The sequence below is a fragment of the Lygodium microphyllum genome, chromosome 1, assembly GCF_053477565.2.
Source record: "Lygodium microphyllum isolate KBCC chromosome 1, Lygodium_microphyllum_v1.1.10, whole genome shotgun sequence".
Lineage (NCBI taxonomy): Eukaryota > Viridiplantae > Streptophyta > Polypodiopsida > Schizaeales > Lygodiaceae > Lygodium > Lygodium microphyllum.
In genome coordinates, this window is record NC_141135.1 from 70,034,173 (window position 1) to 70,048,759 (window position 14,587).

At 42.3% G+C, this 14,587-nt stretch overlaps 1 protein-coding gene across 3 annotated transcripts in view; it reads right to left on the minus strand.

The window, feature by feature from the left end:
• The window catches only part of LOC148041232 (carotenoid 9,10(9',10')-cleavage dioxygenase-like), a 73,721-nt gene that overhangs the window by 16,819 nt on the left and 42,315 nt on the right, over positions 1-14,587 (minus strand). For all 3 annotated transcript variants that reach the window (XM_087678170.1, XM_087678189.1, XM_087678180.1), the window contains exons 4-13: positions 9,647-9,758; positions 9,470-9,569; positions 9,219-9,281; positions 8,996-9,106; positions 8,681-8,865; positions 8,438-8,573; positions 8,237-8,354; positions 8,022-8,123; positions 7,676-7,930; positions 7,312-7,423 (exon numbers count right to left, since the gene is read on the minus strand). In XM_087678170.1, the coding sequence (XP_087534296.1) occupies positions 7,312-7,423; positions 7,676-7,930; positions 8,022-8,123; positions 8,237-8,354; positions 8,438-8,573; positions 8,681-8,865; positions 8,996-9,106; positions 9,219-9,281; positions 9,470-9,569; positions 9,647-9,758 (1,294 nt within the window). The remainder of the gene's footprint in view (positions 1-7,311; positions 7,424-7,675; positions 7,931-8,021; positions 8,124-8,236; positions 8,355-8,437; positions 8,574-8,680; positions 8,866-8,995; positions 9,107-9,218; positions 9,282-9,469; positions 9,570-9,646; positions 9,759-14,587) is intronic.

Here is a 14,587-nt window from a genome sequence, read left to right on the forward strand (position 1 = left end):
CATTTTTGCATGGGGAACTTCAGGAGGAAGTTTATGTAGAGCAGCCCATTGGTTTTGCAGTTGAAGGCTCAGAACATTTGGTATGCAAGCTCAAAAAGGCACTATATGGTTTAAAACAAGCTCCTAGAGCTTGGTATGAAAAGATAGATGCTTTCTTGCTTGGTCAGGGGTTTCTAAACAGTTCATCCGAGTCTACCCTTTACGTATGTAAAGAAGGGGGATCTATGCTGATTTTATGTCTTTATGTTGATGACCTTTTGCTCACTGGAACACATGCTGATCAGATTTCAGCATTCAAACAAAATTTGCAGCAAACTTTTGACATGTCTGACTTGGGAGTTTTGCATTACTACTTGGGCATCCAGTTCATACATACTGCTCGAGGTATTGGGTTATCACAATCAAGGTATATTGGGCAGCTTCTTGAGAAATTTGGCTTACAGGATTGCAAGCCAGTTACTACTCCCATGGAACCTGGACTGAAGCTGTCATTACATGATGACAGTGATTTGTTTGATATACATACATATGCTCCTGCAGTTGGATGCCTTATCTATCTATGCAATACTAGGCCAGACATACAGTTTGCAGTTTCAGTCTTGAGCAGGTATATGCATCAGCCACGTATGTCACATTGGCAAGCTGTCAAGCGTGTTTTCCACTACTTGCAGGGTACTCGTTCTATTGGGTTGCTTTATACCAAGGGGGGACCACTGCATTTACATGCTTACAGTGATTCTGATTGGGCTGGTGATTATGATACACGTCACTCTACTAGTGGCAATTGTTTCTTTCTTGGCACTTCTTGCATTTCTTGGCTTAGCAAGAAACAATCCACTGTTGCCACATCGTCATGTGAAGCTGAATACAAGGCAGCTTTCACCACCACAGTTGAATGCGTATGGCTTAGACACTTGCTAGCTGATTTGGATGTATCTGTTACTGAGCCTACTCCTTTGTTCACTGACAATCAGAGTGCCATTGCAGTGGCACGGAACCCAGTGTTTCATGCTCACACGAAACACATTGAGATTCACTATCACTTTGTCAGAGAGAGGCTACATGCAGGTGATATCAGCCTTGTCTATTGTCCTACCACCAGTAATGTGGCAGACATCTTCACCAAAGCTCTTCCTCGTGACAAATTTGAAGCATTTTGCAATGCTTTAAATTTGATATCCTTTGGTGGTGGATGATCCTTGTACTCTTGATCACTCTTCACTCCAGGGGGGTTTGTTGGGTATTTTACTCACGCCTTACTTACGCCTACGCTCATATGGGATTGTCGGTGATCAGTAGGACACTGTGGCACTTTTTACTCTCGGTAGGAGAGGTTTTTTCCCCCAGACTTATGGTATTTTACTCACGCCTTACTTACGCCTACGCTCATATGGGAGTGTCAGTGATCAGTAGGACACTGGGGCACTTTTTACTCTCGGTAGGAGAGGTTTTTTCCCCCAGACTTATGGTCTTATTATCGTATGTACTTATGTGCTTATGTTACACACATTTAGGCACTTAGTGTGTGTCGGGTGTGAACACCCCCCTACAACCCTAAGGTTTAAGGATTGTACTTTGTACTTTCAGATTACACTCATTCAGTCTATTCTCTTGGGTGTCGTGCTTCAACTCTGTCTCTCTCACTCTCACACTGTCTACTGAATCTGGCTGTATCTCGATCCTCTGCTCTCACATACAGTGACGTGAATGAAAATCACCAGCCCAATCTGAATCATTGTAAGCATGTAATTTGCAGTGGTCCCTGGGCATAAAGCAATCCAAGAGTCCTGGTACCCTGCAAGTAACGAAAAACATGCTTCATATTTTTCCAATGTGACATGCGTGGGCTGTGCATATATCCACTGAGGGTTGAAACTGCAAACTGAATATCTGGCCTTGCGTTACATAAATAAATGAGACATCCGACAACTGGAGCATATGTATGAATATCGAACAAATCATTGTCGTCGTGCAAAGACAAACCAATCTCCATCGGTGTGCTAACTAGCTTGTAATCCTGAAAGCCAAATCTCTCAAGGAGTTTACCAATATATATGGACTGTGACAATCCAATGCTGCTAGCATCATGAATAAACTGAATGCCCAAATAGTAATGCAAAGGCCCCAAATCTGACATTTCAAAAGTTTGTTGCAAAATTTTCTTGAATGCTGAAATCTGATCAGCATGTGTCCCTATCAACAGAAGATCATCTACATAAAGACAAATGACCAACAAGGATCCCCCCTCTTTACATAAGTAAAAAGTAGACTCTGATGGCCTATTAATGAACCCTTGGCTGAGTAAAAAGGCATCAATTTTTGCATACCAAGCTTGTGGAGCTTGCTTCAAACCATACAAAGCCTTTTTCAGCTTGCATACCAAATGTTTGGATCCTTCAACTACAAAACCAATGGGCTGCTATACATACACTTCTTCCTAAAGTTCCCCATGTCAAAATGCAGTTTTAATATCAAGCCGGTGCACAATCCAACCCTAATAGGCAGCCAAAGCAACCATACACCTAATGGTGGTCATATAAGATGTAGGAGCAAATGTCTCCTCATAATCAATGCCCTTCTTTTGTGCATAGCCTTTTGCCACAAGCTTGGCTTTATACTTATCAATGGATTCATCTTCTTTTCTTTTCAACTTGTAGACCCATTTAGTACCAATGGCTTTCTTTCCAACAAGCAATGTCACTAAATCCCATGTTTGATTCTTCATGATAGAATCAAGTTCAGCTTGCATTGCTGCAATCCAATGCACACTTTGTTGTGCGTCCTCAAAACAATTAAGCCCCTCATCATCAAGTGTGTGTGCTGCCATAACAAACTCCATTGTATTAGCATGAGCATGTAGACGTGCTTGTCTTTTAGTACGACCAGCAAGAGGAGCATCCAAATGACCGTCTTTTAAAGTCTGCGAGTACCATCTAGGCATTTGCCTAGCCTCTTGATTATGTACATGCTCTTGATGAACCTCAAATTCAACATCTTAGTGAATATTTAGATCAGCCATAGGCTGAATTTCTGCATTGCTTAAGGGAGCAACCGGCTGAATATTTTGTTCATTTGATGAAGCTCCAACTGTATCACCAAAAAAAATAGGCAGCGGCCCTTCAAACACATCATTTGCAACGTAATATGTGTCAAAACCAGCAAGAGATAATTCTGATTTTTCATCAAAAATCACATCCCTACTGACAATGGCTTTCTTAAAAACAAGATCATACAGTCTGTACCCTTTGCCCTCACTATTGTACCCCACAAATATGAACTTGACAACCTTGTTGTCCAACTTCTTTCTCATTACTTTGGGAATATGAGTATATATGCAAGACACCCAAAAGTACGAAAGTGGCCAACTGAAGGTTTCTGACTGTTCCAAGCCTCAAAAGGCGTGACATTTTTCAATGCCTTGGTAGGGCACCTATTCAAAACATGACAAGCACACATAACTACTTCCATCCAAAAACCATGTAGCAAATTTTTAGCTTTCAGCATACGTCTGGCCATCTCCATAAGTAACCAATTCTTTCTTTCTACAACCCCATTTTGCTATGGAGTATATGCAATAGGATACTGATTGGCAAAGCCTTTTTGCTTTAAAAATTTATTCAACAAAGAAGACATGTCTTCCCCCACTCGGTCTAAATGAAGTCTTAACCCGATAGCCAAATTGATTTTCCACAAGTGTAATAAAAGCAAAAAATACATCATATATCTTTGACTCTTTCACCAATGAATAGAGCCAAGAAAAGTGAGTAAAGTCGTCAATGAAAGTCATGAAATAATGACATCCACCCAATGACTTTGTCTGCATAGATCCACATACATCCAAACGCACAATCCGCAACCTAGCTGTTGCCTTAAAAGCAACATCATGAGGAAAAGAAAACCAATGCATTTTTCCCAAAATGCATCCCTCACAAATATACTTAGGAGGTTTCTCCAAGAGAGGTAAATCATCTAACATTTGAGTCCGTTGCATAAGCATCAAACTGCTATAGTCAACATGCCCCATGCAAGCATGCCATGACTCTGCCTCTGACATAGCAAGAGTAATAGTAGATGCCAAATAGACTAACTAATCAATCGAATAAGCATCTAACTCATAGAGTTCATGACATAATGTACTAGTCAATACCAAAGTCAAGAATTCCTTATAGTTGAATGCTCTATCTTCCCAAGAAGAATCATAACTATAAGTGTAAAAAAGTAGTCACATTCAATAACAAAAGACGTGGACTCTCTAGTAGTAGAAGGTGCATCAACAAAGGTAGACATCCCAGGCTCCTCCTCCTTGGCAATGCATTTCTTACATTCTGTGATGTAGTGACTTGGCTTTTTACAATAATGGCACTTGCCTCTTCGCTTGCATGTCCCTTGCTTCTTGTTGCTCTATGAAGTACTTGAGCTTCCAGAACTCTGCAAAGCATTCCTAGACTGATTGCCCTTGCTCTTCTATCTCACCATAAAAGCATGTTCAGACGCTACAACATCCACCCCACTCTTCTTCCTTGTTTACTCTTCTTCTAGTAGCAAACTAACCAACTGAAGAAAGGTAAGTGGCTGCGGAGAAATTCTCATGGTGAGATGTAAGGCCATGTGAAAGGCCAAATAAGAGAGTGGCAAGGAATTCAAAGTAGTAAAGATCATATGTGCATCAGAATAATACTCATCTATATTCATCAACTGCTCATGCAAGTCTTGAATTTTATTAAGATGATCCTACATGGTACCTTCATCCATCTTCACATTTTCAAGCTTCTTTTTCAAGAAAGAAATGCATGTCTCATTTTTTCCACCAAACATTTGCTTAAGTGTGAGCCATGCTACCCATAAAAAAGTAGCAGATTGAATATGCAGGATTATGGACCGTTGAACGGCAGCCGATGCAATCAATGACAATGCTTGGGCATCTCGAGTGTCCCAAGCCTTCTATGCAACTGTTCTTTGGGGAAGTGGCTGAGCTGGAGCTAGCCTTTGACCACATCCTCCTTGCGGAGGAATCGCAAGAGCCACAACTCCAAGATGAACTTCTTCACCACTAACATACTCCCAAAGATTTTTAGCAATAAGCACATTCTTCATCATGAATAACCATAGAGAATAGTTACTACCATCCAATCTATCCTCTTTAGATACATAGGTGAATACATCACTCTGTTCTTGATTGGCCATGATAAATGTCACTGTTTCAAAAAACACAAGCAAGAACCAAAGCTAGAACAACCTGGAAATCTACAAATTTCCAAAAATTGCAGCATACACCAAGCTGTAATTAGCAAAACTGTGTCACGCTTGATCACAACTGTCAAATGTGCTGAAATTTCCACAAATTTCAACGAATAGCACGCTGTCCAATGCATAAACACAGCTCAGCAGCATAAAAAATGCAAAAGCCCCAAAATTGAGCTGTCCAAAGTGCACAATTTCAATCAATTTCAAACTAAATCTTCAGTACATGTGCCAATGTTTGCCAAGCATGCAAAAGCCCCAAATTCTCTGACAAAGCCCTTGCTGCTATAGCTCTGACTTCTAAATAAAATAACTAAATATACCTGTCACCTTCGAAATGTGAGTCGAAGTCAAGCCAGGTAGATGCCTAAACTGACCAAAGACTAGTGGTGGCCTCAATGAGCTGGTGAAGGTGGCAAGCAGGACGGCAAAAGCTAGAGGAGGCATTGGCGGGCCTGGTACTCGTGGTGCAGCTGCCAGATAACGGTGCCACAAACTGGAGCTGCTGGAGGCGCAGGTGGCACTGGAGAACCAGGGGGTGGCACTGCAGGTGGCAGGCCTGCAGGCGGAGTTGGCACAGGTGACTGCTGCACAGGCAGCACTCACTGGTGGCGCTGGTGGACCAGGAGGCGGCGTTGTAGGCAGCGCACTGGCGGGTAGCAACTGGATGGGCAGGAGCTGACGAGCCTGCAGGGGGGCTGAGGTGGCGGTGCTGCTGGTGCAGAACTGGACAGGGTGAGAGGCTGAGCTGAACCTGGCAAGCCTATAGCTCTGATACCAAATGTCAAAAATGGAGATGGCAGCTCTCAGCTGGAAACACAGTGAACAGTAGAGAGAGTGAGAGTGAGAACACAGCTCAACACACGATACAAAAGTGTGTAAGTGAAAGTACAAAGTACAACCCTTAGACCTTAGGGTTGAGTAAGTGCCTTAAGGTGCGTTCGCAGCCGAAAGGTGTAAGGTACGGTACATGACTAAACTGTGTCTCATACGGAGAGTAAAAAGTGTCCCAATGTCCTATTGTAGATCACCGACACTATTCTGTGAGCGTAGGCGTGAGTGAAACACCAACAGCTTTGCTACAATATACTCAGAATCTGGAGTCTTGACTCATCTTGGCCATCTGTACTCACTACTAGATGGGCATGACCATCACTTTGAGGCAGATTGTTGAGCGGCATGAAGGCGAGTTCTCTCTTGCTTACAGGCTCTCCTACAGCCTTCAGCTCTGCTGCAAGTATCTGAATCTTCTGCACATGTTCCTCTGCCTTATCAGTAATTTTCATCCTGATGTTGACTAGTTCCTACTTAAGTCTCAACACATTGGCCAACTTATTTGATTCGTGTGTGTTGGCTAATGCAGCCCATACTCCTCTTGCTGTAGTCTCATGCCTCACTTCCTAAGATCAATTCAGTAAGTGATCATGAGGGCAAGGCACTTATGCTGGAACTCCTACATAACTGAAACCAGATTGGGTGGTAATGCACATCTGAAACCCACATATGCCCTGAGGAAAAGGTATCGGAGAGCCATCATTATACACCACATGCTCAACAGTCCATTCACTCTTCAAAGAAAGGATGCAAACCTGCCTCGGCTGGACAAAAGCCCAAGGTGACAGGTGCAAAGATTTAGTATATACTCCACAGCAAATGAATTACTAGAATTATCATGACCCACATCCAAATTATATATCAGTGCACCTCCTACCATTGATGACTAAATCTACATGCAAAGGACTCGGAATCCGCATATCCAAGTAATACTTAAGCACAGCATACCCCACTGCATTTGAATGATGCTTCTTATCATATCTTGCTAGGATGGTGAAGATTGTCTGCTTGTATTTTTAGCTGGAAATAATTTTTTCCATCCTTCATTTGGTCAGATAGCAACAGCTGATTGGCTTAACTAGTTCCTTATGGCATGCACAATTGAAACTGTTTTTACAGATCTTTTAAAATGAACGAGAAATAGAAATGCCAACTTCAGACATCACACAATATCAGTTCTAATTAACAAGCCAAAGATAACTACAAAACATGTCTCCAAGCTTCAGAGCAGCTTACCTCTGAAATAAACAGGGCATGAAATCCATATGGTACCCTTGCTGGGAGTTTCACCAGTCCAACTGGATTAGGTGACATTGTCTTTGCATCATAAACCACTACTTCTGACTCCCTGCATTCACTACAAAAGGTCAGCAAAATATCCATTGGCTGTTATATGGGGGAAACATACAACAACAAGGGACAGCAGCCTAGCACAAATGGCCCTAAAATACACACACAATAAAAATCGGGGACAAAGTTTGCACAGCTTATACCATAAATTAGCAGAGCCTATAGTTGGTATTATACACAGATATAGACAGTCTAATCCAAGTTTTAGATTCCCTACGGCAAAAGCTAAACAAAAATAAAGAAAACATACCCAATGTTTTCATCATAAAGAAAGCAAATTAAGTAACCATCGTCTTCAGTCAGATCTTCATCAGCAGTTCGAGGAACAAAAATCGCTTCAGAACCATATCTTCCAGGGCCAAACATTATCACACCCTTTACGTTGCCTCCAGTTTCAATTTTCTCTTTCCCCTCTAGTATGGGATCGTCCCAAAGATCAAACTTGACCAACCCTACTAACTTTGTTGTTTCCTCAAGAATTGTGCAATAAGTGAACTGCTGTTTTCTGAGGATGCATCACAAAAAAACTTCCAAAGTCTCAGTTGTAAGTTGAGTTGTTACAGATGTGAAAGACTTGGTTCAAACCAGCCACTGACCTGCCAATGTACTTTTCATTTATCCTTGGAAAGTCAACAGAAGACAGTGACAGCTGCCTTTCTGATGCTTGGCCAGTCCTTAAGTCGAAACATAGTTCATAACTGCACAGAACATAAATAAAAATCCAATACTGTTTTGATTCATTTGTCTACTGCTATAAGTATAGAGATCATATAGTCTACTTTCAAGTGCAAATGCACAATTCCAAACATACAGTTGATTATTTGATTCATCCATTTTTTCTTTTAATGGCCCTGATACTGTCTCAAGATCAAACTCTGGTAATCGGCAACTGTAGAGAAAAACTTTGTCACCTTCCTCCCAAGCATTGACTGCAGGATCAGCCCCAACTTCACATTTTAGACACTTTGGGAGAAGAAAGGACTGAATGGGAAAGTATAAGAACTCAAATCACCATTATGGAATATGTAGAACGCAGGGAACTCAAACCATTGTATCTGGGATTCATTTTTTGCATACCGTGGAAGGATTCCAAACCTGGATGACCTTGACTTATCAAACTTAACGATCAGATTTCCCTTCACCATTTCCTGAAAGAAAAGAAAAGAAGAGTATGTCACAAGCAAGGTTCACTGACCAGTGTGCAATTAATGCAGCAAAGGCCAGACTTTAGTGTAAAAGAAGAAAACAACATTACCCTGGGTTGAAAGTAAAGGGGCAAATCCATGAAGATGGCATAGTTCTCTGTAATAGCAAAATCATGCATCATGACTGGACCTGAAACTGTGATGTTGACTGGATCGTGCATGGTTCCATCTTTTGAAACGACATGGTACACACAATATGGGGGTTCAAACTGATAACCAAAAGTGAACATTTCACCTGTGGTAAAAAGCCAGCAAATAACAAGCCCTCAGACATTTCGCAACTTTGTCTGAATGTGCAAGTTGGTTTCCATAAGAGCTACAATTTAAAAATTTGTCTGAACAGAATACTTGGTGTGTGCACCCACCTGTCACAGGATCAACTTTAGGGTGGGCAGTGAATGGATGTGTCAAGCGCTTGTCATAGTCCAACAGACCAACTGTCTGAAGGTCCCCATCCTCAAGAACTTTGATCATATCTGAATGCAAGTAAATTCCCATTTTATGTATGTAATAGATTAGTGCATGTGACTTCATTATAGCTGTAAGAAAGAAAAATATGTTATCAGAATGAAGCTTGCAATCACTTACAGGGCTTGTCAGCTTCATGTAAAGATAAAAGTTTTCCATCGTGATAAACCATGGCCGTATTACCTAAATTATCCAGAGTCTACACTTAAAAATCTCTATTAATGAAATATTTTCCATTTCTCAGCAAGAACACGGAAAAAATAAATGGATTTAAGGGCAGTTGTCCTGTAGCAATTGCAAAAAGAGTAACCAAATGGTGTACAATAGGTCACACAACACAACTAGTAACAATGCTTTCCACATGGACTTGCCTGTGCCAGAACCTTGAGAATAATCCAAGATTTTCAGTCTACGGCGAAGATTGGCAATTTGTGCCATAAAGAAACCAAAAACTCCCTTCAAGTCACCAAACTGCAAATAATGGATCGATGTTCAGAAGAAGTGGCAGTGTCAAAGTGTAAATACTTCTGATTCTCCTATTTTCTAACCTTCATAAATTTGGCTGCATTGAAGTATACTTCTTGCTTCATCCTTGAGGTTTGAACGAAGCGTGATACATATGTAGCTTTGCCACCTTTTATTCGTAGTCCGTGTATCATTCTACACAGGTACAAAACTTCGATTTATGCAATAAAACCAGGGAAAAAAACAATGTTTCTCCCAAAGTAGCAAATAGCAAGTTCTTATCAGGAACTTTAAATAAAAGGAAGAGGAGGATTAGTAGAAGAAGAAATAGGAGCAATGCTAGAAAACTTAAAAGCAAGACCATAGACTTGAAGTGATAAGGCGCACACACACACACACACACAATTTTGAGGATTGGTAGAAGAAGAAACAGGAGCAAACCATGAAACTGGCTTTTGGTAAGCCCAAAAGGTTGTAGACACAACTTGCAAACACAATAATCCAAAAACAGTAATCAAGAAAATAAATACTCAAAAACATTGAAGCTAGAATGCTCCTCCTCAAAGAAACAATGCCAACTGAAAGCATGGCGCCCATAGTAACATGAGATGGCCATTTTCTAGCTTCCCATCCTGTCCTTGTACCATCCCACTCCTGTCCGTGTTAGAGCCCTCTCATGGTGACAGGGGATGGCAATTCATGTCCCCTTCCCATTCTTGTCCCCATTCCCAAAACCCATCCCATGTTACTATGATGGCGCCACTTGTGGTATTTCTTTAAGATTACTAAACAGCCTTACAAAGCTGATTGCTGAGTTGATCAAGGCTGAGGATATACTTTGCCAGTGACCAAGCACTCTTGGTACAACTGAAAATGCCCCACTACACATGCTAATTGTAGCTTGGCTGTTGCAAATGAGTCCCAACTTCACAATTTGAGGTATACACGCTGATTGCCCATCTGATCAAGGTCCAGGATGGACTTCTTAAGTGACAGGCACTCTGATACACCAAACAATGCCCCATTGCAAACCCTAATCATAGCAGGTGCAAATCAGCCCAAAATTCATTACATATTCTTCAGTGTATGCCTCTCAATCTCAGTATAGCTTTGCCCTAATGCATTTTCTCACACTTGCTCTCACCAACAATGAAGATGTGACAAAGTTGTTCCAAGTGCACTCTAACAGGTGCCCACATATGTCACCATTCTGATCTCAGCCCAAGCAATGATTGCATTGTTATAATGATTTATTCATTTTATTGCTATGGAAAATATGAGGTTATTTATTTAATTATTTTGGGCATTTTCATTTGCCTATTTGTTGCATAATAGTGACTTGTTACATGCATGCACGTGCAAGAAGTCACTATTATGTGGTGAATAGACAAATGAAAATCCAACAAATAAATAAATAGATAGCATATTATATTCACAGCAATAAATTAAATAAATGATCATAAAATGCATGTCCTTAACACACTGCATGCATGCCCAATTATTGTTGTACGTCCACATGCAATGTTTGCATTCAACAGCCTTGATTTGCCCTAATCAACCTTGATAAGAGATACCCTCATCAACAATATTAAGCAAGATTCTTTGCTAGGAAATGGGAAAGGGGGAACCGAGAAGAGAGTGAGGCTGGGCTTTTGTGAAACGGGATGATTTACTAAAACGTTTAGCATGGACCGGCGCATCAAACAGGTCCAAAGTGGCCCTAAGAGCTATCAACGCTCGAATCAAATCATGGTGCAACCAACTCATTGAAGCGGGAGACTGGGATACCCTGGAGTATGAAAGCACCCTCAAGAGAGGGATTGGAAAGGACTACAGTGCGCACATTGCGGTTGGCGCCATGCCGGCCCTGCAACTCAAAAGACAAATCTACTTCGTCCAAATCAAAAACAAGTGACCACGTTGACCCCGACTTCCTCCAAAATGCAGCGTGCTGCTCATCCACGCTTGTAGTCCCAATGAGTTCTATCAATTTTTCCTTCATAGACACCTCTCATGGAAGTGTTGTAGCGATAGGGCTTCATGCACATCAGATACATCTTACTACCTTAAGCATAAAACTCTCAAAGCCAATGTAGAATAAACTCTATGGCCCAGAAGGGAGAGGTGACACAATGAGTGCCACGAGATAGACGCATATACTCCAAAGATGTAGGGAGCAAAGGTCCATGTCGACAAGCATTGGTGGAAGCACTAGTGATGCCGAAAGAGGAGTACCCAGTGATTTGTGCATCTACCTGTGGAGAAGTTGTAGCACTAATGTCAACCTGGGAAAGGAAGGGTGGGTGGGAGAGGAAGAGAAGGGTATCTCTATCTCTTAGTGATGCAATGAAAATGAAGAGGAAAAGCAATAGTTAATGCCGAACCCACAACCTATATTTGCCTTCTCCAAAGAACAAGGTCTTTAGCTCTTTGAGCTCCTACACTCTGATACCATGTCAACCTGAGGTCCTATGCTCTGTTACCATATCTATGAGCTCCTGCCCTCTAATACCATGTCTCTTGGAGGAGCAGACTACAAAACTACAAGTTGTCAAGGTGGCGTTCCTAAAACCCTAGAAGAATTAAAGGTAACATCCATAGCGCATTATGGCAATCACAAGGAGGCCATGGCATCTAATAATCCTCCTTTTGCTCGATGACTTTAGTGCGCATCAGGCGTGTCTTATTGCCTTGAGAATAATACTCTAAAAGCCGGTGCAAAATGAACTATATGGCCCAGAAGGGAGAGGTGGCACAACGAGTGCCACGGAGTAGACACACATACTCCGGCGATGTAGGGAGTAAAGGTCCATGTCGACAAGCATCGGTGGAAGGGCCAATGATGCTAGAAGAGAAGCACCTAGTGGTCTGTGCATCTACTTGTGGAGAAGTCGTAGCACCAATGTCAACCTGGGATGGTGCTTGACGATCCTACTTTTGCTCAATGGGCTTAACGTACATCAAGTGTGTCTTATTGCCTTGAGCATAAAACTTTGAAAGCCAGTGCAAAATGAACTTTGTATCCCAGAAGGGAGAGGTGGCACAACAAGTGTCAAGGGGTAGACGCATATAGTTTGTTGGTGTAGGGAGCAAAGGTCCATGTTGGCAAGCATTAGTGGGAGGGTCAGTGATGCTAGAAGAGGAGCACCTAGTGATCTGTGTATCTGCCTGTGGAGAAGTCGTAACACCAGAGTGTCAACTTGGAAAAGGAAGGGTGGGTAGGAGAGAAAGAGAATAGTATCTCTGTCTCTCGGTGATGTAGCGAAAATACGTGGGGTGTATCAGACTGAAACCACAGATGAGAAGGCAGTCTCCAAATGCAGAATGTTGTCGCCAGGTGCTGGGAGCCAATGCCTAGCAGAGGGAAGGCCTCCAAATGAAAAACGCAAATGATAGCAAGTCGCTAGGCTAATGAGAGCTTATGTCTATTGGTATAGAGCCTCCAAATGCAGCAAACACAGTGATCCAAAAGACACCTAATGGATAGAGATGTCACTAGCAAGGAAAGAAGGTCACCAACTGCAGAAGACCTCAAAACGCAGACCTAATGATGAAGGAACAAGTTGCTTGAAGGAGAAGAGGAAGGGTGACCACAAACTACAATGTCCTCCCGTAGGGGTATGGGTGGCAATGGAGTAAAGAGGGAAGAGTGTCAGAGTGATGGAAGAAGGGGGGTGAAGAATGACTAAAGTGATGTAAGAATGAATGAAGTGACTGCTTATTTATAGGCATAAGCAATCTAGGGAGGGTGGCGCAACATTGAGTGGGCATTCACTAACGAAATGACCAAAATGTGGACACCAACCCTTTTTGGGGCAGCTAGTTCGAAACCCTAACTGAAGTGTGAAAACTAAAGAAGTGATTTCTCAACACTCCCTCTCAGGCCGAAAAACGGATGAAAAAAGAGCAAGGAGAGATACAAAGAAGATGTAAAGGATTCCAAAGATCCAAGATTTCCACCGAAAAGGTAACCGATACTAAGGAACAGTAGATAAGATGGACTATAGAACTTAACTCCACCTTGGGAGAGAAGCCACTATCTCCGTAACTCCATGTTGGAAGGAATTCAAAGACCTCGTCACCAAGTCACGGCTGAATCTCCAAGGCCTCAATCTTAGTGGCCTCTGAAGATCTTGGGTATCAATATAGGAGAAATAACTGCTCGAAGACAGCCATCCCCCAAGAGTAAATGGTGGGGATGAACTTCATGATGAGTAGGGGCCCCCTCAAAGGGAGGAGATGCAAGGGCCCCCTCTGAAGCCAAATAAGAAGTAGAAACCCCCTCTGAGAGCAAAGAGAGTACGTCCCCCTCTGTGAGAGAGAGAGAATCTAAAAACTCATGGATCACGGACTCCAAATCATTCGCTGACAAAGGAAGTGCCACTGGTTGTGCTGAAGAAGGTATCTAGGGTGTTGAAGATGTCAAAGAGCTCTCAAAGGTGGTCTCTCGAACCTCAGCAGTCGAGAGTGGGAAAAGGTGAGGCTCATACTGAGCCAAGAGTGGGCAACAGTCGATAGCTCTCAATGGAGTGGATTGCAGAGCTGAAGTAATGGAAGGCATCAAAAAGACACTATCTCTCGAAGGAGAGGACTACCAAGGGGACGATATCCAACAATCACTATCTCTTGGAGGAGTAGACTATAAAACCACGGGTTGTCGAGGTGGCATTCCAAAAACCCTAGATAAACTAGACGCAACCACGAGGAGGCTATGGCGCCTGACGAACCTCCTTTTGCTCGATAGGGCTTCATGTGCATCAGATGTGTCTTATTGCCTTGAACATGAAACTCTGAAAGCTCATGTAGAATAAACTCTATGGCCCAGAAAGAAGAGGTGGCACAATGAGTGACAAGGGATAGACGAATATACTCCAGCATTGTAGAGAGCAAAGGTTCATGTTGGCAAGCATCAATGGGAGGGTTGGTGATGCTAAAAGAGAAGTACCCAATGGTTTGTGCATTTGTCTATGGAGAAGTCGTAGCACCAAAGTGTCAACCTGGGAAAAGAAGGGTGGGCTGGAGAG